Raw genomic sequence first — 27621 nt, 5'->3', positions numbered from 1 at the left:
GGCATTTCAAGAGTCTCTTTGGAGCGGGCTGTTCCTAGAACTATTACAAACTCTCCACTGCATAAGCAGCAGCCCCTTTAAGTTTGGTGAGGTAACTTAAAAAACATATCTATTCAATAAAGTAGAATCAGTAATAAAAAATAAAATGGCAGAAACTTAATCAGGCTTCATTTTAAACCTTATTGCCAATTTCACCAATGTTCAGGCCAACACAACATTGCTGCTCTCTCTTCTATGACCACCCCTCCGACCCTACGTAATTGAGCAACGCATCAACAGTTTAATATTGTGACAGGCTTTTATCTGTACCAAACCACTGAGTTACTGGGTGCGTCAGAAAGGAGGGACAAGGTTGAATCTGGAGAACCAAGTGGGAAATATGAAAAAATCTGTTTATTGAATGATCTATATCCCTCTTTGGAATAGCAGCAGGTTAAAAAAAAAATGGGGGCCTGAAAATGCACTGCCAAGTAGAGAGGTGGAGGCAGACACGCTAGGGTTGTTTAAGGCTTACCTAGATAGGCACATGAGCAGACTGGAGATGGAAGAATACAAAAGAATGTTCTAGTTGAAGATCAAGAGCCTCAGGACGTTCCTGGGAATTAAGATTCCCATCAGCCGTCCAACAAATTTTAAGGCTCACCTGTCTCTTGCGTTGGAGCTACTGGGGATCTTCCACGAATGTCTGTAAAGTCTGTTGTATGTTTATTGATGTCTCCTTTTTACATCCACATGCGATTTTGTCCGCCTTGTTGGCCATCAAGGGGCACGCACACAGTGGGTTGTGCGTGAGCTGCTCTTGGATGTTGCTTCAAGAGTTGCCTAGTGCTTCATGTCCATTAGTGTACGCTTAAACTGGACCAATTGACGGGCAACACGACAGCTCAGTGACTATCACTGTTTGCTGATCTTCGGCTTGGGTCAATGTCTGTGGGAGTTCACATATTCTCCCCATGCTTGCGTGGGTTTTCTCCGGGTGCTCCGGTTTCCTCCTGCACCCCAAAAACATGCTTTTAGGCTGATTGGTGTCAATAAATTGCCCCCAAATTGCATCTCCCTTAATCTGGCGCACATATAATTCCTTAAATTTGCACCCCAGTCCACTAGATGTAGACAAAAGTCGTAGGTAGAAGGAAGTCTTGAATAAGGCACTCAGTTAAAATGGGCGGCATAGGCTTGTAGGGCCTAAGGGCCTGTTTCCCGTGCTGTGCTGTTCTTCATTAATCGCACAACTGAAGCGAATTAATTTTAGTCCATTTTCATGATGCTCTGCTAAAGTTGGATTCTGCCACTTTTATTGTATGAAATAAAGCACACTCTGAAACCACAAGACAAATTAAACCAAAACAAGCTTAAACTCAGAAGTTTATCCAAGCTCAACTGCACATGAATGGACTTGTATCATTAGAAACTACTTGCAAACCAATCTGGTAATAATGCAAGGTAGAAACTAACAGATGTCATAATGCAGTCTTGTTGTTTCAAGTGGACAGCAATCCTTAGTAAAAGTGTACTCTAAATGATAATTCACAACGCAAAATAATACCTCTGTTGCACTCCGACTTGCGCCATCCTGCCCCTGCTGAGGTTTGGAAAGTCTGGGTACAAAATGTTTGTTTAGACTCTGCAGAGAACTGAACAAATGACGTGTTTACTTATATCCATTTCACATGGATTGTAAGTCAGATGTGACTGAAGAAATTGGTGCCCTTCTTGCTCTCTCTCTACAAAGTACCACTATGCAACACTATTTCCAAAAAGCATGTCACTTAAAATAAATCCAGACAGGTATATACAAATGAGATGAATCATTTAGCCCATTTCCATTCTTAATGATTTGACATAACTCAGCAGCTCAGCCTAGGTCATTTTTGGGGTGGGGAGAGTGTTGAATACATTGATTTTAAAAGCAAAGTGCTTTTAGTATGCTCTAATACCGATTCCTGCATTCAGCTGCTACTTATAAAATTAACTTCACTTTCTTCATTGTAAAGCGTAGTAATCACTTATGTGATTATTTGCAATCAAAACTGGTCCTTTTTCTGCGACTTGGATGTCAGTAACACTGTCAAACCTAGAGTTTCAAACTTTTTAAAAAAAAGTGAAAGGAAAACTTTATATTTCACATTGTGTCAGGACTTAATGGAACACTGTCAATAAATAATCAGACTTTGGAGTCAGACCATCTCCCATTTCGGTTGTTCAACATCTTGCATTGAGAACTTTCTAAAATAAAGCCTCCCAACCATTTCAGATTAAAATAAACAATTTCTGGATATAGTTACTCAAGATCAAAAAGACCCATTAAAGAGATGGCATTCCTTTTAATGGGCCCATATAGGTTATATTTCTAAGATAACCATGAACCCAACATCTTACAGCTTACAACACATTACACCCTTTACAAAGGTCATTGTAGTTTATTAAAACTTCACCCCAAAATAATTGTACGAGGCTGACAAAAACAATAGTTGGCTCCTTGTATTCTCATCAAATAATTCTGGCTATATAAAAAAAATGGAAAACGTTAAGATTTGATTTCAAAACACATTTTCAATTAAACCTATGTTGGTAACTAAAGGGGATACAGATCTCTTTAAAAAGTCAACTAAGACATTGGCAAATCTTTTTATTCATTTCAAAACCATTTAAACCCTATTCTGTCACCTGCTGGAAATTCAAACATTTTAAATGCAACCTTTTAAAATATTTTCTTAATGTTGATGAGAAAACATTTCTGCATATTTCAAAGTTCTTCTCTCTCAAAATTACTAGTGTCAAAACAAAAAATGTATAAACATCTTATTTCTAAACCTGCTCCTCCATATCACAGGAACAACCTGGATATTAAGTGCAAATATCTTGCATCAATACAGCACAACCTTCCATAAGTGTAATACCCGACAGAACAGAAATCAGTGTGTTGGTGATGAAAATACACAGAAGCATTCAATTTATAAAAAATAACCAGTCATTTATCTTAGTGAAACAAAAAAAGGATGATTTGGGGATATGACAAACCAAAGGAATAGGACAGGACTTCACATTATCTCTAAAATAAAAAATACAAGCTTCACAAGTGCCTCTGAAGACAGATGAAAGTTACAATTTTGAAGGATGGAAGAAATGTTTCCAAAAGACACATTCCTATGTTATGAGTAACAATCTATTTAACAAGTCCTATCTTTTTAGCCTCCGTTTCATATATTAATAACCTCCACATCTTCACAATGAAGACTTCTGCTTCTTCATCCAGTACCTGGAGGAGGAAATAACATTCAATTTAATATGACCTGAAGTAATTTCACTTTTCTTTTCCTCTCCCCTCAGCACTGACTCATCCTAGGGTAAATTTCTAGGACCACTACCAACTTTCTGGCATTTGGCTCGAATGATTGCTCATCATGAAAAGTTTTCGACAATGATTATTGTGAAAGATTTCAAAGCTGAGATGTACTTGATCCACAGTTACAAAGGGCAGATAAATAAATTGTGATGAGCCAGAACCTGAGACTAAATTGAACAAAGAATGCACAGCCACTGAAGCATCCCATTCCTTATGATCAAACAATCACCACAGACCAGGGTTGTATCTCAGAAACTGTCTTTCTTTAGGTAACTTTAAATGAACAATTGCTAACTTACAGCTGAAGTTTTTCTTTCAAATACACTGTACAATATACTGTCCTTACAATATTAGCTCAAAGTTTTTAAAACCTTCTCAATTTGAGAGTAAAACAATGGAATGAGTGACGCTGTAGGAATGACAAGACTGTGATCCATAGAATCCCATCTGTGCAGGAGGAGACCAAGTGGCCCATCAAGTCTGATGCATTGGCTCTGCACAAGATCACTCTACCCAAGCCCAGTCCCCATCCCAGGTCATCGGTCATGACCAATACACCTAACCTGCACATCTTTGGAGTGTCGGAAGAAACCGCTGTACCCAGGGGAAACCCCCACAGACACAGGGAGTAAGGGCAACCTCCAAGCTGATAGTCAACCAAGGCCAGAATTGAATTTGGGTCCCTGGTTAGTTTCAAGCTGGTCTTCAAATAGGCAACAAAAAGTGAAGATTGAATTGTGGACTGTTGCAGTACCTCGGGTGGTATTTCAAGTAATCCAGTGAAAAAAACGAGATTGCCGGTGCCCACAGCATTTCATGCCCACAATACACTGAAGTCATTTTAGCCCTTTCATAGATTCTACGATGTATGACCAATGACCAAATGGTTATTTGAAATAACATGCGTCACCAGATAATTAAAAACCTCCCAGTTTTCCATGTATTCAGCTCAGATACATTCATGTCAATTAATTAATGATGATTAATTCAATGGTGTATTTTAATTATGTGCTGTGATCAATTGTATGGAAATTGTGGGCATTAACTGAGGATTCATCTAAAACTATGAGCAGATATGACTTGAAACTGCGATTGTTGGATTAGGTGGTGTTATGCTTGAAATGTCATTCTCATTAACAAGTGTTAGTAAAAAATGTGCTCCAATTCAACCTTTCACCATCTGGTTTTATGAGCTCTGGTGATATCTTTTACTGGAAGGAAAAGCTAATGAAGCAATAATCCTGTTTAAATGACTAAATTACATACAAAATATTATTAACCAGCTCAACATAACTTAGTAACAGAAAAGAAACATTTTGTGGCATTTGGAAAATTCATGTGCTGATTTTTGTGTGAACTTGTTCAAACTGGCATTTTAATTTGTCAGAAACTATTTGACTTGGTTAAAAGAGGGACAAGACCAGCAGCTAAACGTTCCGGGATATAAGTAGTTTAGGCAAGGCAGAGGGGAAGGCAAAAGAGATGGGGGGAGTTGCAATACTGGTTAGGGAAATAATTACAGCTGTACAGAGGGAGGTCACCTTGGAAAAATGAAGTAATGAGACACTGTGGGTAGAGCTCAGAAATAGAATGGGGGCAACCACTATGATAAAGTTGTACTACAGGCCTCCCAATTGCCCACAGGATGTTGAAGAACAGATATGTAAGCAGATTCTGAACTGATGTAGAAATGATGTTGTTGTTGTAGTGGGAGACTTCAATTTTCCTCATATTGACAAGGGCAGCACAATGCTTAGCACTGTTGCCTCTCAGTGTGAGGGACCCAGGTCCAATTCCAGGCTTGGATCACTGTGTGTGGAGTTTGTACATCCTCCTCGTGTCCTTGTGGGTTTCCTCCAGGTGCTCCAGTTTTCTCCCACATTCCAAAGATATGTGGGTTAGGTTGATTGGCCATGGTAAATTGCCACTTAGTGTTAGGAGGACTAGCAGGGTAACAATACAGGGCCAAGGGGATGGGAACTGGGATTGACATCAGCGCAGACTCAATGGGCCAAATGGCCTCCTTCTGCACTGTAAGGATTCTATGATTCATAATCCTGTAGGGCAAGAGATCCGGAATGCTCAGGAATTTGTGAAGTGCGTGTGTTCCATTGGAGAGGGGGCTATACTGGATCTGGTATCAGGAATTGAGCCCTGCCAGGCTGTCGAAGTTGCAGTGCGGGAACACATGGCAAACAGTGACCACAACAAAACTCATGGAAAAAGACAAGGAGAAAGGTTAACTTCAGCCTCATCTGGCTGAAGGATATGGGTCAAATGCAGATAATTGGGAGTTGCTTAGTGGTTAAAAAAAGGAGTGGGACAAGTTGGGCCAAAGGGCCTGTTTCTATGCTGTAAACCTCTGACTCATTTGACAAGCTATCACTTAAAAGGCTGCTTAACAAAATTGAGACTTATGGAAAGGGAGGGTCAATGTGCAACTGGATAAATAAAACCCAAGAGCAGAACAAAGAACAAAGGAAATTACAGCGCAGGAACAGGCCCTTCAGCTCTCCAAGCCTGCACCGACCGTGCTGCCCAACTTAACTGAAACCCCCTACGCTTCCGGGGACCATCTCACTCTACTCCCATCTCATTAATAGACTTGTCAAGACATCCCTTAAAAGTCACTACCATTTCTGCTCCCATTACTTCCCCTGGCAACGAGTTCCAGGCACCCACTACTCTCTGCATAAAATATCTGCCTCGTACATCTCTTCAAACTTGCCCCTCGCACCTTAAACCTACGTCCCCTAGTAACTGACTCTTGCGCCCTGGGAAAAAGCTTCTGACTATCCACTCTGTCCATGCCTCTCAATCTTGTAAACTTTTAATCAGGTCTCTCCTCAACCTCCGTCGTTCTAGTGAGAACAAAAGTAAAGAGCTATGGTTTCTTCAAACTGGAGCTGGTAGACCAGTATCCCCTCCAGGATCAATATTAGGTCTATTGCTAGGAACAGAGTAAAATTTAAAAATTTGCTGGTGATACCAAATGTGGAGCACTAGCAAGCAGTGATGATTACATGGATTGCCTGCAACAGAATATAAATAACCTAGCTGAATGAAAGTGGCAGATTTGTCAGAAGTATTACAAAGAGGCAACATAGATCGAACAACTCAATTTTGAAGAGCTTGCAGGAACAGAGGGACCTCTGGACGCATGTGCTATTGTGGCTGGTGAGCCAAGCATATAGGAACTTGGCTTTTTACTTCCTTAATTTATTGGTGTCACAAATAGGCTTACATTAACACTAATGAAGTTACTGTGAAAATCCCCTAGTCGCCATACCCCGGCACCTTTTCGGGTACAGAGAATTTAGCATGGCCAATGCACCTAACCAGCACATCTTTCAGACTGTGGGAGGAAAACCACAGCACCCGGAGGAAACCAATGCAGACATGGGAAGAACATGCAGACTCCACACAGAGTGACCCAAGCTAGGGATTGAACCCAGGTCCCTGGCACTGCGGTAGTAGCGCCACCATGTCGCTTGAAGTATTCAATACAAGAGCAGTGAAGTCATGCTGAAAATATGTAAAGCTCTGGTTTTTCACAAGTAGAGAAATGAATCCAGTTCTTGTCACTGCTCTTTACAAAAGGTCCTCATGAGGTGCAATGGAGATTCCAGGGTTGAGGAATCAATTAGTTACAAGTTAGGTTTGAAAAAAGCTGTTTTTCATAAAAGTTGAGGGGAAATGTGATTATATGACAGTCTTTAGCTTCACCAAAATTGATTTTGGTGAAGCTAAGCTCCTTTGAGGGTGCAAAAGGGCAGCTCCAGATTGGAGCAAATACTGGATTAGCCAGTGATGCCCACATTGCATGGAAGAATAAAAATTGTTTCAAGCAACCTAGTTTAACCCACGACAATGCTGAGGGAGCAGGATGGAATCCGTGGCAAAGGTGCCAAGTTTGTGGGAGAAGCCAAAGAGCTTTAACCCGTGGATCAAATTGCAGTTCATCCTTGGACATGCCATTTAGTAACAGTGACAGAAAGACAGGGCTTACTGACAATGTATACTTTGAAGGTTGATCCTGTGTCTGAAGATGATTGAACTAAATGACAGCATGCAGATAAGGAACAGAAATTGACCAAAGGCAAATTGTTGGGAGGCTAGAGAAGTAATGGGGCAAATGAGGAGCTTCAGCTACAAAGGGAAAGCCATAGTGGAACTCAGCGAAGGCAGTCTCACTGAGGTAGACAACAAAAAGTTGCTGGAAGTTTTCAGCAATTGTAGTAAGGAAACTGAATTAACATGTTTCAGGTAGGGTCATCAACTTTTCTCCTTACTGCTGCCATTTGCCTGCCAAGTATTTCAGCAGTTTTTGTTGATAGTTCTTGGCTTTCTCAGTTTCCCTTCCCTGGTACTTAGAACTGTTTTAAGATCCTCCCTCCCTTTCACCTCTTGATTCACAACTATCTCTGGGATGTTATTTGTTAGATGTTCAGCTCCAAAGTGAAGCTTCCACTATTTCCAATATTAATTGCCCAAATCTCTCAAGGCCAAGTCACTTTAGTTCCTCTTTTCCTTTTGAAATAATTGTAAACTTCTGCAACCTGTTTTTATATAGAGCCATTTTTCTCATTTTTCCTCCTCTTTATTGATTTATAATCATTATTTGCTGCATTTTAAATTTTGTCCAATCTTCTGACTACCACTAATCATGCCATTCTTTAAGAGCTTACCACATCAGAGATTTACCATCTAATGCAAGAATTTCACAGATATGGAATGTGCTGTAAATTGCTGGAATACAGAACCTTAAAACAAAAGCAAAAAAAAACTTACCATGGCTACATCATCTAAAATGCTCTGTGGTGAACTGTGTGCCATGACCTGCGGAAGCAAATTAGTTCAGTCACAAGAGACATTTTACAATTGAAATTTTGTAGTATCTTTTATGCTTAGCTAATGCTTAATTAATATTGCAAAAACTTCTACGCTGACAGTTCTTAGTGGCACCTGACTGATACAGTATTCACAAAATCATTAAAAAAATCAATTGAACTATGCAAAGTATAAAAGGAAGTAGGTATTCTCAGATGTGATTCATAAATTTGTTGTTGATTTTATCTAGCAATACTGATGAACTAAACAGATGACAACCTTTTAAAATGTCAAATATGTTACAATCCTATAAATCTGTTAATTGTTGTGTTTTGTAACTGTCTCTAAGGTAAAATGGAAAGAACATGTGACCAGAGGTGTAGGGTAGTTAAAGATCAATGGCCCAGATTGTGTTTCTGGAGTCATTAAGGTGCTCATAATGGGACACAATGGCAGTGATGTAAAAGTGTCCCAAAGTTCCAGAAATGCGGAACTGTTAGGTTGCAAATGATTATGCGGACTATTTAATTCTACGATGATAGTGGTGGGGGGGTGGTGGTGGTCAAGAATAGCTAATTAGTATTTCTACATATTTAAAAGCTAATGGAATTCACACTGTGCTAAGAACGCACAGGAAGTCATTTTTTGATGTCAGATAACAGGCTTGCTTTTGGCATAAAAGGGTATTTTTCACGATTGGCAGAAAGTAACTCATGGGGTATCGCAGCGATCTGTGCCAGGACACCAACTGTTCACATTATATATTAATGATTTGGAGGAGGGAATTAAATGTATTATCTTCAAATTTGTAGATGATACAAAACTAGGTGGGAGGGTGAGCTGTGAGGACGATGCAAATATGTTTCAGCATGATTAGGGTAGGCTGAACGAGTGGGCATACACATGGCAGATGCAGTATAATCCGCCATGGTTATACTCTTCAGCTGTAAAAGTAGGAAGACATTATTATTCGAATGCGTAAATTGAGAGAGGTGGCTACTCAGAGACACCGTGGTGTCCTTGTGCAACAACATGCAGGAACCGCAGGCAGTAAAGGCAAATGTTACACTTGCCTTCATAGCAAGAGGATTTGAGTGCAAGAATAGGGATGTTTTACTGCAATTGTATAGGACATGGTGAGGCCACACCTGGAGTACTGCAATTTTGGTGACCTTGAGGAAGGATGCCCTTGCTATAGAGGACAACAGAAGTTTACCAGGCTGATTGTTGGAATGGCAGATCTGTCTTATAAAGGAGAGAACAAGTGGTTAAGATTGTGTATTTGGAGTTTTGAGGGGATCTCATAGAAACTTACAAAATTATAACAAAATTAAACACAGTAGATTCAGAAAGAATTTTCCAGATGGTGGGGGATTTCAGAACTAGGGGTCATAGTTTGAGGATAAAGGGGTTAATTTTTTAGGACCGGGCGAGGAGAAATTTCTTCACCGAGAGGGTGGTGAATGTATGGAATTCACAAGCGCAGAAAGTTAGAACATAGAACACTACAGCACAAACAGGGCCTTCGGCCCACAAGTTGCGCCAATCACATCCATAACCCAATAGCAAGAGCTAATAACAATAGTTGTTGTGTGATTTCAAGAAGTTAGGTATAATTTATAAAAGAATTAAGGAATATCTGTTGGGGAGGGGGTGTGAGATGAGGGTATTGATTTTGATGACCAGTCATGATTAAAATGAATGGCAGAGCAGGCTCGAAGGGCTGAATGGCCTTCTCCTGCTTATATTTTCAATATTTCTAAAACAATGAATAACACACATAGACAGCATTTGGGTCATCAGCAGATAGAAGCCACTGCTTAGTTTTGCAAAGAACTGCAAATGGATATATGAGGGAGAATGGTTTTTAATTGAAAAAATACATCCTGCAGTCATCCCAGGATTCCATGAGATTCAAGATTGAGAGGAGATTTGTTAAGAGGTTTTCAAAATCATGAGGATTCTGGGAGAAACTGTTCCCATTGGTAGAATGGGAACCAGCAGAGACCAGTTTGAGTAGCAAAAGAACTAGAAGTGACTGAGGAAAAAGATTTTTTTCCCTTCGGCAGAACTGAGTGTTTAGTTGAGGCAAACTCAATCAAGACATTTAAGAGGAAATTAGATCATTACCTGAAAAGGAGAAACATGCTGTCTACATCAAGAAAATTTAAGCTCTCCATTATAACAATTCATAGTTTTTGTAGTTCTCTACAATTTGCCCGCAAATATACCCCTCTGCAGCTTATCTACAAAATACAGTTAAAGTAATGATATCCCTAAAATTTCTTAGTTCTAATTAAATACACTGTATCCTTGATCCCTCTAGAACATCTTTTCTTTACATTATAGCATTATAGAAACATAAAATCTAGGAGCTTTTGGACCTTCAAGCCTGCTCCACCATTCAATTTGATCAGGGCCTCAGTCTCAATGACGTGGAGATGCCAGCATTGGACTGGGGTAAGCACAGCAAGAAGTCTCACAACACCAGATTAAAGTCCAACAGGTTTATTTGGTAGCACAAGCCTTTGGAGTCTCAGGCTCTTTCTTCAGGTGAGTGAAGAGTTGTGTTCACAAACAGGGCATAGATAGACACAGACTCAATTTTCAAGATAATGGTTGGAATGCGAGTCTTTACAAGTAACCAAGTCTTAAAGGTACAGGCAGAGTGGAGAGAGGGCCAAGCACAGATTAAAGAGGTGGGTATAATCTCCAGCCAGGACAGTTAGTCAGATTTTACAAGCCCAGGCAAGTTGTGGGGACTATATATAGCGTGACATGATGTAGCTGAGACTGTCCTCGTGCGCACAACTTGGCTATCAGTTTCTGCTCAGTGATTCTGCGTTGTCATGTGACGTGAAGATCGCCTTGGAGAACGCTTACCCGAAGATCAGAGGCTGAATGCCCGTGACTGCTTAAGTGTTCCCCAACAGAAACAGAACATTCCTGCCTGGTGATTGTCGAGCAGTGCTCATCCATCCGTTGTCATAGCGTCTGCATGGTCTCCCCACTGCCCTACTCTCATCAATCATCTTCGTCGCTTCCTCGAAAAACTCGATCAAGTTTGTGAGAAATGACCTCCCTTTCACAAAACCATGTTGCCTCTCACTAATAAGTCCACTTATTTCCAAGTGGGAATAAATCCGTCTCGAAGAATCCTCTCCAATAATTTTCCTACCACTGACGTAAGGCTCACCGGCCTGTAATTACCCAGATTATTCTAGCTACCCTTCTTAAACAGAGGAACAACACTGGCTATTCTCCAATCCTCTGGGACCTCCCCTGTACAGTATGAAGTCTCACAATACCAGGTTAAAGTCTAACAACTTTATTTGGTAGCACAAGCCACAAGCTTTGAGTGCTACCCCTTCATCAGGTGAGACTCCGAAAGCTTCTGGCTTGTGCTACCAAATAAACCTGTTGTACTTTAAGCTGGTGTTGACAGACTTCATACTGTGCTTGCCCCAATCCAATGCCGACATCTCCACATCTTACCTCCCCTGTAGCCAGTGAGGATACAAAGATTTCTCTCAAGGCCCCAGCAATTTCCTCCCTTTGCCTCTCTATTCTGGGGCATATCCCATCAGGCCCTGGGGACTTGTCTACCTTAATGTTTCACTATAGCTGGACAGGAGAATGCCAATCATGGACAAGGTTGGAGAATCCCAACCTTTATCGAATGCTCTCTGGAAGTCGATATAAATGATGCCATCAACATTCCTCTGTCCACTACTTTAGTCACCCATTCAAAAAATTCAATCAAGGTTATTAAAACATGTAAATCTCAGCCACTGCAGTGTAGAACACTAACATTTTTTAAAACCTTTAAATCACTAACCTTTGAACAAACAAAGTCAACTAGTGTTGCTTCTTCTTCACCAATGTATTCTATTATTTTTTTATTGATCCATGGTCTAATGCGTCGGTCCATCAAGTTCTGTTAAAATTCAGAAAATAGAACCATCAAAATAATATTCAACTGTAACTAGAAATGACAATTACAGCTCAATATTAATTTCACATCCTTTAAGGCTCAGACAGTATAGAAATCTAGGAGCTGAGTATGTATCCACAAATCTCAGAAGTGGCAAGTTCTCTTTTACTGCTCAGAACACAATACCTGAGTTCTGAGTGTTTGAACGGTAAAAACACACAACTCAATATCTTAGATAAACCAGAAACACAAAGGATGAAGGACGCGTCACCAAAGTCCTCCTGTCTACTCAATCGAGTACTTGTATTTGAGAAATTCAAGTGGAGAAATGCTGTGCTCCAAATCCTAAACTTCATAAGTTAGCATTTAGCTTCTTGCAGCAGATTCTTTAACTGAAAGGAAAATATCTCCAAATGAGATGGTTTTGTACTGGTGGCAGGAATCACCCCAGATCTTGATATGAATCAGCTGATAGGAATCTCACACAATTGCACTTTGTTTTTATTCTCCACATGCCAATGGAGAAAATCGCAACTTCTTTTGTAACAGAACTGCTCATGAAATTTCTCAAATACAAAAACTCCCGTAAGTCAGGAAAATTTGATTTGATTTGTCACATGTATTAATATACAGTGAAAAGTATAGTTAACATGATTTGCTCTAAGTCGAAATACCCATTTTTTTCCTGAACTGTGGGAGTCACTAGCAAGACCAGCATTATTGCTCAAATCTAATTTCCCAAAAAGTGCTTTCTTGAACTGCTTCAGTCTAGTTTTTTTTGTGTGGCAATTTCAGTCTAGTTCTATGTGGCTTGCTGGTCAGCAATGAGCTAAACCACACCTATTATAAAACTAATTTTACTGTGTGGAATAAAAAAGTGAACTGGGCAGACTGAAGCCTAAAATTTATTTTTTTACAGTAAAAGTTTAACTCATTTTCTTTCAATAAAATTCAAAGCTGTTATGGGATATTTTGACAGTTAGGAAATTAAAGAAAAAAATCAAAGTTGAACAAACAAAATGCTTAGCTCTCCAGATTCTTCTATCACTCTTTCATTAGAAGGCGATGACTCAAGCTTGAGTTGTTCCACAGCAAACAGGAGACACTCTGGTGCCTCATTCCAAGTGGCAAGGTAACCAATCAGGAATGCAATCTTATTAAGGACTTTGATGAATTGTACTGTACAGAATGCACAGCACAGAAGCAGGTCAGATAACTGAAATGGCCTGCATAGATGTCAATGCGCACATCAGTCTCCTCCCATCCTACTCAATCAGCATAACCTCATGTATTGATCTGGTTTTCCCCTTAAGTGCCCTGATGGTAGTTACCTCAACACGCCCATGTTAATAAATTCCACATTTAACCACTCCCTGGAAAACTTTTGTCTAAATTCTTCATTGAATTTATTGGATATATCAGATTTATCTCATTTCGTCTCTTCACCACCACCTGTGACACAAGCCCAACCACTAACTCTGGATGGCTGGAATTTTCTCCATTCAACTGAAGTGGAAAGCAGAGTCTTGGTGCTTTACTTAACTAGGGTTGAACTTCCAAGCACCTATTCTCTCTCCATTTCCAAGATATGTCGTGCATCCACCCACTTCTGAAATCCACATGCATGACTTTTGTCTCCAATGCTCAACTGACTGAGATCCCGTTCTTCACAAGCTTCAGCACAGCGAAAAACTTGTCTGCATCTCCTCTCTTTCCACTACCCACATCCAAGTCTCGGTCAGCCATCACTTTTGTGGTCACTGATTCTGTGATGGGACTAAGACTTACTTTTATGAAATACATCTCATCTTGGCTGATTCCTAAAATTTTAAGAACTGTACCCTTTAAAATGACTGAAGCCATGACAGGCTGTGGCTTTTGACAAATAGCAGCTAATTTGGTAAAGAATAAAGAAAAGTACAACACAGGAACAGGCCTTTGAGCCCTCCAAGCCTGCGCCGATCATGATGGCTGCCTAAACTAAAACCGTATGCACTTATGGAGTCCGTATCCTTCTATTCCCAACCTATTCATGTAGTTGCCTTTTAAATGCTGCTATCATACCTGCTCCCATCATCTCCCCAGGCAGCACGTTCCAGACATGCACCACCCTCTAAAAAAAAATTGCCTTGCCCATTTCCCCTAAACTTTCCCCCATGCACCTTAAACCTATGTCCTCTCGTACTTGACTTCTCTACCCTAGGAAAGAGTGTCTGACTATCCACTCCTCATTATCCAAGCCCCTCATTATCTTGTAGATCTCTATCACTTCACCCCCTCAATACCATCATTCCAGTGAGAACAAGCCAAGCTTATCCAACCTCTCCTCGTAGCTCTCCAGACCAGCCAACACCCTGGAAAACCTCTTCTGTATCCTCTCCAAAGCATCCACATCCTTCTGCTAGTATGGTGACCAGAATTGTACAAAATATTCTGAATAAGGCCTAACTAAGTTTCTGTACAGCTGCAGCATGACCTGCCAATTTTTACACTCAATTCCCCAACCAACAAAGGCAAACATGTCAGATGCTTTCTTGGCTACCTTATTCAACTGCGTTGCCGTTTTCAGTGATCGGTGGACACGTACTATTGAAGGAATTTGTGCCTTGTTATTTCTGAAGCGACATTAATGACCCTTGTGGGCTAGAGACCAAATTCAAAGGAAATTATACAAAGATCATCTATATTTCATATGTACAGCCTAGCTGCTGGAATTCTTCCTGAAGTCGTCCTTTCAAATTTTTAATGGGTAGAGCCTTAACAATCTTAGGAATGCAGACAAAGAAAATACATCCTCCATCAAAGCTAAAGTGGCAGTTATGGAGTCTTGCTGGACTGCAACGCGGTCTGCCATCTTCCAGCCACCAAGCAGTAGTGCAGAAAAGGGACTTTGTCCTGGTTTGAATGCCTGTCCCCATCCACGGTTTCTACTGAAACTTCTATACCATTGCCTGCATGATGAATTCACCTCTGCAAGGAATAGCAAGGTAGGACACGTGAATGCATGTCCACAGAGCTGATGCAGGGAACAGGGTTGACCTATACTAGAGGGACAGTTGCATCTAAACTGGAGGGGAATCAATATCTTTGCAGGGAGGTTCACTAGTACTACTCAGGAGGCTTTAAACGAGAGCGGCAGGGGGCTGGGAACCAGGTGGTGAACAAGTGGCAGCATTGATAGGAACATAGAGTTAGGACCAGTAAGTCTGAAAGTAAAGACAGGCAGGAATAGGTTAATAAACATGATGGGACTGATGCGTGTTTATTTCAACACACGTATTATGGATAAGATAGATGAGCTTAGAGCTCGGGTCAGTACATGGGGCTATGATGTGGCCATTACTGCACTTGATTGAGGGGGGGACAGGCTTGCTGCTGAATGTTCCAGGGTTTCGATGTTTTAGATGAGATAGAAAGGGAGGTAAAAAAGATGGTGTTGCATTACCAAGGAGAACGTTGCATCAGGACATTCTGAAAGGCTCGTCCACTGAGGCAATATGGGTGGAACTCAAAAACAAAAAGGGTGCAATCATTCTGATAGGATTATGCTATAAGCCCTCTAACAGCCACCAGGACACTGAGGAACAAATACACAGGCAGATTATAGAAAGACGCAATAACAACAGGGTTGCCTGTGGGTGACTTTAACATCCCCAATATTGATTGGGGTTTCCTTAGGGCAAAAGGCTAAGACGGGGCAAAATTTGTTAGATGCATCCAAGAAGGTTTCTTAAACAGGATGTGGATAGTCCAACTACAGGAAGGGCCATATTGGACGTTGTATTGGAAAATGAGCCTAGCCAGCTGACTGACCTTTCAGTGGGAGAGCACTTTGGAAACAGTGATCACAACTCCTTGGGCTTTAAGATAGCTTTAAGGATAAGTTAGAACCTTGCAGAAGGCACTAAACTGGGGGAGTGCAAATTACAACAGTATTAGACAGGAGCAGTAGTTGATTGAGAGTAGTTGATTGTCAAGCAAGTCCACAATCGACATGTGGGACTGATCAGAGTTCATGTTTCAGTAAAGAGGAAGGACAAGGATGGCAAGGTGAGCAACCCTTGGATACAGGGAGGTTGTGAATTTAGTCAACGAAAAAATGCATATAAAGGTTTAGGAAGCTAAAATCAGACCGAGTCCATGAGGATTATAAAGAAAAAAGGAAAGAACTTAAGCAGAGAATTAGGAGGGCAAGTAGGGGCCATGAAATAACTTTGGCAAGTACGGTTAAAAAGAATCCCAAGGCATTTTATACATACATTAAAAACAAGATGTTAACTAGGGAGAGGGTAGCACCACTCAAGGTGAAAGAGGGAACTCGTGTGTGGAGGCAGAGGAACAAAAACAAAAAGAGCACAGGGAGAGTGGTGCAGGTAAATACGATAGGGGCATTTAAGGTGCTTTCAGTTAAGCACATGAATAGAGGGATCTAGAACAAGTGCAGGCAGAAGAGATTAGATTAAATTTGGTGTCACATTCAGCATAACATCATGGGCCAAATGGCCTGTTCCTGTGCTGTACTGTTCTACGTTCTGCATGCACATCTCATCTTGGAACTCATCTGTACTGGAAAAGTGAATTATCCAGCATCATGTTATCAGCTTGCTGACATCTGTGAAGGAAAACATCACTGAGCTTTGGATTCTGGATTCATATGAAACAATAATTATTTTCTCTGGTATTTGTCTTCTAAATCTTTTTCTATCCCCTCTTTCACTGTTACAAATGGAATGGAGAATATGTTGCCACTGTCCTCTTGCATTTGTATGTGTGCAAATTAACTAATCCTGGTGAGTTTACCTTATTTAGAACAAAGAACAAAGCACAGGAACAAGTCCTTTGGCCCTCCAAGCCTGCATCGTTCATGTGTTCCTAACTAGATCATGCGTTTGTATCCCACCGTTCCCAGTCTGTTCATGTGACTATCTAGGCAAGTCTTAAATGATCCTAGCATGTCTGTCTCAATCACCTTGCTTGGTAGTGCATTCCAGGCCCCCACCACTCTGTAAAAAACGTCCCCCACGTATCTGTACTGAACCTTGCCCTCCTTACCTTGAACTTGTGACCCCTTGTCATTTCTGACCTGAGAAAAAGCTTCCAACTGTTCACCCTATCTATGCCCTTCATAATTTTATAAACTTATATTAGGTTCCACACCCCCCCCCCCCCCTCCCCGTCTGTGTTTTCAAAGAGAACAACCTTAGTTTACTTACAGCTAATACCCTCCATACCAGGCAACATCCTGGTAAACCTTTTCTGCACTCTAGAACATAGAACATTACAGCACGGTACAGGCCCTTCGGCCCTCAATGTTGTGCCAAGCTATGTCTAATCCCATGATCAAGCTATCCCCTCCCTATCATTCTGGTGTACTCCATGTGCCTGTCTAATAACCTCCTGAAAGTTCCTGAAGTGTCTGACTCCACTATCACAGCAGACAGTGCATTCCACACCCCAACCACTCTGAGTAAAGAATCTACACAGTAAAAAGTCTGACAACACCAGGTTCAAGTGCAACCGATTTATTTGATAGTACACTCACTAGCTTTCGGGTTAGTCCCTTCGTCAGGTGAATGGAGAGAATGGAGGTAAGTTGGTTGCACTTAAACCTGGTGTTGTCAGACTTTTTACTGTGTTTACCCCAGTCCAACGCCGGCTGGGGTAAACACATAAAGAATCTACCTCAGACATCCCTCCTATATCTCCCACCATGAACCTTATAGTTATGCCTCCTAGTAACAGCTACATCCACCCAAGGAAATAGTCTCTGCACGTCCACTCTATCAATCCCTCTCATCATCTTATAAACCTCTATTAAGTCGCCTCTCATCCTCCTCTACTCCAAAGAGAAAAGCCCCAGCTTCCTCAAACCTTTCCTCTCTACCCTCCAAACCAGGCAGCATCCTGGTAAATCTCCTCTGCACTCTCTCCAGTGCTTCCACATCCTTTTTAGTGAGGTGACCAGAATTGAACACAATATTCCAAATGTGGTCTCACCAACGTCCAGTATAGTTGCAGCATAACCCCACGGCTCTTAAACTCAAACCCCCTGTTAATAAACGCTAACACACCATAAGCCTTCTTCACGACTCTATCCACTTGAGGGGCAACCTTCAGAGATCTGTGGATACATAGAACATAGAACATTACAGCGCAGAACAGGCCCTTCGGCCCACGATGTTGCGCCGACCAGTTACAAAAACAATGACCCACTAGCCTATACCAATCCCTTTTCGTCCATAAACCTATCCAGAGATCTCTTAAACGAACCCCAAGATCTCTCTGTTCCTCCACATTCCTTAGAACCCTGCCGTTAACCTTGTAATCTGCATTCAAGTTTGTCCTAACAAATGAATCACCTCACATTTATCAGGGTTAAACTCCATCTGCTACTTTTCGGCCCAGCTCTGCATCCTATCAATGTCTCTTCGCAGCCTGTAAGTGCCCTCCACCTCATTCCACTACCCCACCAATCCTGGTGTCATCAGCAAATTTACTAACCCACCCTTCAGCCTCCTCTTCCAAGTAATTGATAAAAATGACAAATAAAAATCACACAAAAATCACTCTTCAAAGCCTCCACTTCCTTCTGTAGTGTGACGACCAGAACTGGATGTAGTATCCCAAATGTGCCCTAACCAATGTTCTATATAACTGCAACATCATATGCCAACTTCTATACTCTATGCCCTGCCCAATAAAGGCAAGCATGCCATATGCCTTGTTCACCTCTTTTTCCACCTGTGCTGCCACCTTTAAGGATCAGTAGACTTGCACACCCAGGTCCCTCTGTGTGTCTATACTCCTGATGGTTCTGCCATTTATTGTATAGCTCCCCCCTGCATTAGATCTACCAAAATGCATCACTTTGCAATTATCTGGATTAAATTCCATCTGCCATTTCTCCGCCCAATTTTCCAGCCTATCTATATCCTGCTGTAATGTCTGACAACGTTCATCACTATCCACAACTCCAGCAATCTTTGTGTCATCCCCAAAACTTACTAATCAGACCAATACATCATCTTCCAAATCATTTATATATATCACAGAGTTTACCCTATTTAGGGTTACAACAGAAATTGGATCACGCCAAAACCAAGGGGTTGGGAAATGCTATAAAGGACAAAATTAAAACACCTGATTACGAATGGGTGATGAGAAGAAAAATTAAATTCCCTTCCTTTCCATAACAATTCACTCCTGCTTTCCCAATACCTAAAATATAGAATACATACCTGTGTTAAAATGCTTTTGTGTCCTCATCTCTACAATCTTCTCTAGTCCTACATCTGTCAACTGTTGTCTTCTGTGCATCCCATGATTAGCAGCCATGCCCTCAGCTGTCAACATTCCAAGCTGTGAAATTCTCTTAATTTCCTGTTCTTGCCAACTTCCTTTTCCTGTTTAGAAGTCACTTCTTGGACCAAGCTTTGTAGTTACCTTTCCTAATATCTCTCTCTCTGGCTTGTTTCTATTTGTCCAATTTGGCTTCTATCAAGCATCTTGAAATGTTTTGGTCATATAAATGCAAACTGTTCTTAATATGATCCCACAACCCTTCTCCCAAATCATAATTGAACCCGAAAACAAATTTCAGCCAAGTAAAAACTTGAGTAGAAATATAATTCAGCCCATTTTACATCCAGAAGATCTTCCCACACTCAATAGTTAGCAAGCTGTTAGTTCAAATTGTTACCTAAACCCTTGCCTATCATCTTTGTCTCTAAATGTCTGAAGATGCTAACTCCTTATTGAAGCAGGACCCATGGAAGCCAGCTGTCCTCTTTTTACTAGTGGGCGTTATGAATTTCCCATCATCAACAGCCACAGTCAATCCTGTCCTCATTTTGCATTCACAAATACATAATTTCAATAATTTCATTTAGTACCTCTGCCAATCTGTTTTAACCCAACATTTATCATGACTCAGCTCTTCGAGACCTTCCTGGCTGCTCTGTAACTACCAAACTAAAACAAAAATCTGATTAAGAATTTCCACCTTAGGAGGTTGAGGACAATCCACATCTAACCACCTGTTCTTAAAACTCTGCTCATTTTGGCAGCTGAGATAATTCACAAGTTTCTAAAACACTCAACAACATTCTAATTTAAACCCACAACAGTCTATAAAAAGTCCATTCACCCTATCTCCCAGTGTTAATGGATGCTTAAAAGCATTCCATGATCCAGATCAGCACCTTAGCCAAAAATTAATCAGTTCTTCATTACTCTGTACCTACCATGTCACGTACTAGAGTTCATTGGATATATTGCCTCCGGACAATGGCAGAAGTAATGAGGATTGTACCAGCACCAGAAGTGGAAAATTTGGCTGATTTCAATACCCCTATCCTATCCCAAGAGACACTGATGATTATGTTATGACAGTCATTACAACAGAAATCAGTTAACTCAGCTAGACCAGAATTGCACATGGGAATTCCATCGTAGGGATAAAACTCACAATTGCGGAAACCAACTGTGCTAAAGTAGTCAGGTTGTTTCAACTTTCCGGCCAGCATTTATATTTAATCCCCAAACAACCCATTTGAGAGCAGAAATTCAATTTTGAAATTGTGGGATCAAACTATAACTGACATAGCTCAAGACAGTGACCTAGTACAGGATTGCATTGCATCACTCATTTGTTCACTCTCAAGTTAAGACTTACTGAATTGACATCTATGCTGTAGCGGTTTAGTTCTTTGAATCACAACAGTAAACAGCAGATTGTGTTAAATGACACACTGACTCCATTTATGCATCAATCTCAAAATTGTACAACCTGTATTCACTTTCACAGTGATTTGGGAAATGGATAAATTACTATTGTGCTTACCAGTTACAAACCCTCACAAATAAAAGTAGAGAAGCGTACCGTGTCCACAATAGACCAATCAAGAGGATATGCAAAAAGTTCCGGTTTAGCTGTTGGGATTTTCTCAATCAGATTTTTTATGTGTTTTCGTTTCTCTTCAGTATTTACATTTCCCTTAGAGGCACCCTTTTCATCCTCTGAATAATCCAGTGGAACAAGTTTCCGCTTACGAGGAACTTCATCACTATCTTCATCTTCAAATTTATTGAAAACACTATCAACTGGAAGTTTTTTTCTTTTCACTGAAATTGTCTGACTCGGACTACTGGAGCCACCTAAACAGAAAAAGAAATAAAAATCAAGTTCAGATTCACTAGTCAGTTAAGTATCGGATGGGGTCATATCAATTCTGGTTGGGGCCATGTTACTTCCATTGCTTGCTACCGTTGCCAAATTGTGTTCAACATTAAGTACCTGAACACCAGCAGTCTGTCAACTGCCTAATGAACATGCTGTGATGACAATTTGTGTACACACTTTCTTGCTCAAGGTTTGGGACACCATACTACAAAATGGAACAGTTCTCTCTCCGTGAGGATTTGGTGTCAAGTATCTAGCTCTCACTCCCCATTGTGAGCACAATGCAGTGTGAAATTGTACTATGCAAGGGCAGCACCCCAAATACACTGTTAAGTAAAGATGCATTGACCAAACATTGAGCACTGCTGAAAAAAAGACATGTCAAAGCTTTTTATCTTGCAGTCATCAGGACACTTTGCAAGAATACCAGTACAAGGGGAAAACTATATTGCAAGAGACTATTGATTGGTTGGTAAGTGGATTTGAATTAATAGAGGCTTTACCACAGAAAATGAACCAGTTGACGGTGACTGACAGATACTACCAAGCCTTGTTTGAAATTTCAAACAGGTAGCTTGACTCGGATTAGTCAAGATACTGCCCTGAAGAATGAATCAGTGAATGGCTCTCACTTATTTTGGTGCAATGCGTACACGTTCTTTGTTTGCAAAGATCAGGGCCCTGCCCTGTGTATTAACACACGTAGCCGTACACCGCAATGGCTGGCAAATCATTTCAAACAACGTGCCCTTTCTGCTATTCACAACAGGCTTACTGTACCCAGCACATGCTTGCAAAATTCAAACGTGCGTCCAATGTTAGATGTGATTCTGCATTTGGACAACATTTGCTAAATAATCCTCAGCGTGCTATCAATTACACTAACGACCAATTTAAGATTGTCAGTCAGACTTAGTGTGGTGCACATTTGCATGTACTGGCAGTATATATAATGATGCACAAGAGAAAAAACATGTACACGCAGTGTGCCTGTTTCAGCTAAATAAAGTAAGTGACAGCTATTCATTGATTCATTCCCCAGGACAATGCTATGTCCAATCAGGATCAAGCTACCGAGTTGAAATTTCAAACAATGCTTGGCAGTTATCTGGTGATGGTTGTCACCATCAATTGATGCATTCTCAATGGCAACGCCTCTACTAGAATCCACTGGCCAATTAATCAGCACTCTCACCTCATACAATATAAATTGTTGTTTTCCCTCATACATTGGCATTCTTGAAGTGCCCTGATGAATGCAAGACAGTTTTGACAGGTCTTTTTTTTCCAGCAATACTTAAAAGTTCTGTACAAACAAACAATTGTACCAAACATTACAGTTGTTCTTTCAACCAACAGTGCTATTTCTCATGCCAGCTTTCCACCAGTAGCTCATGGCCACCAGTAACTGGTCCAAGATTTCCCAAAGTGATTTTACATTGCATTCATCCAGCCAGAAGACAGAAGATTAATCTTATTTGCCTATGCTCAAATTAATTCCAGATCCCAAAAGTGAAAGAACAATGTTGCTTAAAAAGTTACGAATGAGAAAGGTATTTTCACAAAAGACCAACTCATTATCAGCAGCAACAGTTATATACCATGTTAACTTATAGTGCCTAACCTAATTTGAGGCTCAGTCCTATTTTAGGCCGCTGTTCCTCTTGCTGTTGATCTGGAGAATTCTCATGTGGAATGATAATGCCACAGGGAGATTCATCTGCTGGAGTGTTGGGTGTAGCATTTCCACTTGCTGATGAAACAGAGGGAACAGAACAAATAGGACGCAAGGTGGGTTTAAGGCAGGGTTTCTGCTCTGGCTCTTCCTCCTCTTCATCCCGTCGCTCCTCTTTCTCTGGCTTCTCCTCCTCCTCCTCCTCCTCTTCTGATTCTGGCTCCTGCTTGATTGGCTGTTGCCGCCGCCTTTCTGCTTCCTGTTCCATCTGCACACAAGATGTTAACATGTAACAAGACATTTAAGTCCATCCTACCACAAACCACACATGAAATCATGAAATCTAATACTTTGGGAACCTCCCCAAGGTCATCAGCGAAGGCAACAACCAGGGCCTTGCCTGTGTGGCAAGGCTATGGTGGTCACATTCACGAAATACCGCAAGCTATTTTGCCCTGCCTGCTATCACCCATCAATGGTGCAAATTCATGCCTCGCCATGGTGATCTCATGCCAAAATGGTTACAGCAAAATTAGTAGTATGGCTCACACAGAAACCCATCAAATCAGCTGCACCCTTCTTCCTAGCTAGGCATTCAACAGTGTTCAAACAAGCAATAGATATGACTAATTTAACTAGGAAATTGTTCAACATTTCCATTAATAAGCAAAATATGTGTTCCATGTTCAGTTAGAATCATAGAAAATTACAGCTCAGAAGCAGGCCTTCTTGCCTGTGCCGAACCATTTTTTGCCTAGTCCCACTGACCTGCGCTTGAACCATATCCCTCCACACCCCTCTCATCCATGAGCCCGTCCAAGTTTTTCTTAAATGTTAAGTGACCCCGTATTTGCCACTTATCTGGCAGCTCATTCCACAGTCCCACCACTCTCTGCGTGAAAAGCCCCCCCTAATATTCCCAATCATAGCAACTTAAGCCTAGTTACATCTACATTGTGCCCTTAGCATTGTACGAAGTTATTGGTTCACAGAATAGTGGCAGAAAATGCCTAGGTTTGAAAATACTTGAAGTGATGAAAAAGTTCACGAAATTTTGAGGTTTTTCTGACTATTGGTAATAGGTAGGCAGGAAGGGACAGAGCAAGAGAAATAGGCAGGTAGTACAACAATCTCCTGTGGCCATTCCTCTGCAAAACAGGTATACAGCTTTGGACACTGCTGAGAGGAATGACCTCTCCAGGGAAAGCAGCAGCAGCAGCCAAACTTGTACCATGGTTGGTTCTCTACAGAGTGGAGGGGTAAAAAGTGTGCCAGTGCAATAGTTACAGGGGATTCAATTCTAAGGGGAATAGACAGGCATTTCTACGGCCGTAAACGAGACTCCAGGATGGTATGTTGCCTGGTGCTAGGGTCAAGGATGTCTCAAAGCAGGACATTCTGAAAGGGGAGGGCGAATAGTCAGTCAGTCAGTGGTTGTAGTACATGTTGGTACAAACAATATAGGTTTAAAAGGATACAGTCCTAAAAGAAGAAAGTTAAGAAATCAGACCTCAAAAGGTAGTGATCTCAAGATTACTACCAGTGCCCTGTGCTCGTCAGAGTGGAAATGACAGAACATATCTGCTAAATACATGGCTGAAGAGATGGTGTCAGGGAAGAGTTTCAGATTCAAAGAGCAACACAGCACAGGAAACAGGCCCTTCTGCCCAACAAGCCCACACCACCATTTTAACATTGTGAGTGCCCTCTTCTACCTATGACCTTTGTCTATGCCTACTGGACTCCACAATAAAGGAATTATAACCAGATTGAGAGACGCCTAATTTAGGGACAATTTGTTAACACCAAACAGCCTAAGAGCACATTTTTGGGGTGTGGGAGGAAACTGGAGCACCTGGAGAAAACCCACGCAAGCATGGGGCGAATGTGCAAACTCCCACAGACACTGGCCCAAATCAGCAAACAGTGATAGTCACTGAGCTGTCATGTTGCCCGTCAGCCGGTCCAGTTTAAGCGTACACTAACGACATGAAGCACTAGGCAACTCTCAAAGCAACATCCAAGAGCAGCCCTCGCACGACCCACCGTGTGTATGCCCCTTGTTGGGCAACAAGGCGGACCGAATCACCTGTGGATTAAAAAAAGACATCAACCAACATGCACAACTTAAACAGACATACGCGGAATCCCCAGAAGCTCAAACGTAAGACAAGTGAGCCATAAAATATGTTGGATGGTCCACAGGAATCAACTGATTCCCAGGAACGTCCGAAGGCTCTTGATCCTTATTTAGAACAATCTTTTGTATCCCCAAATTATATTACTGGGGCATTGGAACTGGTTCTGTGGGAGGTGGAACCTGTACAAATTGGACGGGTTACATCTGGGCTGGACTGGGACTGATGTCTTGGAGGAGTGTTTGCTAGAATGATTGGGGAGGGTTTAAACTAATATGCCAGGGGGGTGGGAACCTACGTAAGGAATCCAAGGAGGAGGGAGCAAGGACAAAAAGAGGGGGTGAAGGTTCCAACTACATCAACAATCAGAAAGAAGTTAAAAGGAAGGAGAACTCAGGAGAGGAAGTGTTAGAATTCAAAAAGGTACAAAAACTAGTGTATGGGCACTTTATCCGAATGCTTGTGACATTCAAAACAAGGTAAACGAATTGACAACACAAATCACTGCGAACGAATATGATTTAGTGGCCATTAGAGAGACATGGTTGCAGAATGGTCACGACTGGGAGTAAATGTACAGGGGTATCAGACTGTTCCGAGGGACCGACAGGAAGGTAAGGGAGGTGGTGTAGTTTTGATATTTAAAGATGACATCAGGGCAGTAGTGAGAGAAGATATAGGTTCTATGGAAAACAAAAATGTTGAATCCATTGGATGGAAATTAGAAATAGTAAGGAGAAAATGTCACTGATAGGCGAAGTTTATAATATCATGGTGGGGCAAGAAATAAACAAAGAAATAACTGAGGCATGTAAAAATGGTACAGCAATTATCACAGGGGATTTTAATCTACATATCAATTGGTCAAACCAGATCGGTCAAGGCAGCCTTGAGAAGGAGTTCATAGACTATATCCATGATACATGAACAATACGTAATGGAACCTAGAGCGACCAAGCTATCCTAGATCTGGTCCTGTGTAATGAGACAGGAATAATTAATGACAGTTGGGGGTCCTCTCAGAAGAAGCAATCACAGCATGGTTAAAGTTAAAATACAGATGGAGCATGAGAAGTAAAATCCAATACCAGTGTTTTGTGCTTAAACAAAGGGATGAGAGGGGCATTGGCTAAGATAGACTGGGAACAAATACTTTATGGTGGGACAACTGAGGAACAGTGGAGGACTTTCAAAGCGATCTTTCATAGTGCTCAGCAAAAGTATATGCCAGCGATAAGGGAGGATTGCAGAAAAAAAGAGACACCATGTGGAAATGCCAGCGTTGGACTGGGGTAAACACAGTAAGAAATCTCACAACATCAGGTTAAAGTCCAACAGGTTTATTTGGTAGCAAAAGCCACTAGCTTTCAGAGTGCTGCTCCTTCATCAGGTAAGTGGGTGTTCTGATCACAAACAAGGCACAAAGATACAAACTCAATTTATAAAATAATGGTTGGAATGTGAATCTTTACAAGTAATCAAATCTTAAATACATGGGCAATATGAGTGGAGAGAGGATTAAGCACAAGTTAAAGACATACAAATTGTCTCCAGCTGGGACAGTTAGTCAGATTTTGCAAGCCCAGGCAAGTCATGGGGATTATAGATAGTGTAACATGAACCCAAGATCCCAGTTGAGGCTGTCCTCATGTGTGATGAACTTGGCCATCAATCTCTGGTCAGCGACTCTGCGTTGTCGTGTGTTGTGAAGGCCACCTTGGAGAACGCTTACCCGAAGATCAAAGGCCGAATGCCCGTGACCACTGAAGTGTTCCCCAACAGGAAGACAATACTCTTGCCTGGTGATTGTCCAGTGGTGTTCATTCATCCGTTGTCGTAGCGTCTGCGTGGTCTCCCCAATGTACCATGTCTCAGGACATCCTGATACGTCCAGTGTATCAGATAGACAACGTTGGCCAAGTTGCAAGGGTATGTACCATGTACCTGGTGGACGGTGTTCTCATGTGAGATGGCATCCGTGTCGATGATCCGGTACATCTTGCAGAGGTTGCTGTGGCAGCATTGTATGGTATCGTGGTCATTCTTCTTCTGAAGGCTGGGTAGTTTGCTGTGGACGATGGTCTGTTTGACGTTGTGCGGTTGTTTGAAGGCAAGAAGTGGGGGTGGTCTTGGTGAGATGTTCGTTTTCATCAATGACATGTTGAAGGCTCCAGAGAAGATGTCGTAGCTTCTCCGCTCTGGGGAAGTACTGGATAACGAAGGGTACTTTGTCCGCCCTGTCCTGTTTTTGTCTTCTGAGGAGGTTGGTGCAGTTTTTTGCTGTGGTGGGTCGGAACTGTCGATCGATGAGTCAAGTGCCATATCCTGTTCTTATGAGGGCATCTTTCAGTGTCTGTGCAATCCTCCTCCTCTGAGCAGATCCTGTGTATATGGAGGGAGTGTCCGTAGGGGATGGCTTCCTTAGCATGTTTAGGGTGGAAGTTGGAGAAGTGGAGCATCATGAGGTTATTCATGGGCTTTCGGTACAGTGAAGTGCTGAGGTGACCGTCCTTGATG

The 27621-nt window shown here is 41.5% G+C and overlaps 1 protein-coding gene across 3 annotated transcripts in view; it reads right to left on the bottom strand.

Moving 5' to 3' along the window:
* Positions 1–2322: 2322 nt before the first annotated feature.
* The window catches only part of LOC145352689 (RNA-binding protein 25-like), a 102424-nt gene continuing 77125 nt past the window's right edge, over positions 2323–27621 (bottom strand). For all 3 annotated transcript variants that reach the window (XM_080202905.1, XM_080202906.1, XM_080202907.1), the window contains 5 exons: positions 22916–23234; positions 20992–21266; positions 12015–12113; positions 8138–8185; positions 2323–3259 (listed from right to left, as the gene is read on the bottom strand). In XM_080202905.1, coding sequence (XP_080059031.1) covers positions 3167–3259; positions 8138–8185; positions 12015–12113; positions 20992–21266; positions 22916–23234 — 834 coding nt within the window. In that variant the 3' untranslated portion in view covers positions 2323–3166. The remainder of the gene's footprint in view (positions 3260–8137; positions 8186–12014; positions 12114–20991; positions 21267–22915; positions 23235–27621) is intronic.

This window comes from Carcharhinus amblyrhynchos, chromosome 14, assembly GCF_965287045.1.
Source record: "Carcharhinus amblyrhynchos chromosome 14, sCarAmb.v2.hapA, whole genome shotgun sequence".
Taxonomy (NCBI): Eukaryota; Metazoa; Chordata; class Chondrichthyes; order Carcharhiniformes; family Carcharhinidae; genus Carcharhinus; species Carcharhinus amblyrhynchos.
The sequence above is the reverse complement of the archived record's forward strand: the minus strand, read 5'-3'. Positions and strand labels throughout refer to the sequence as shown.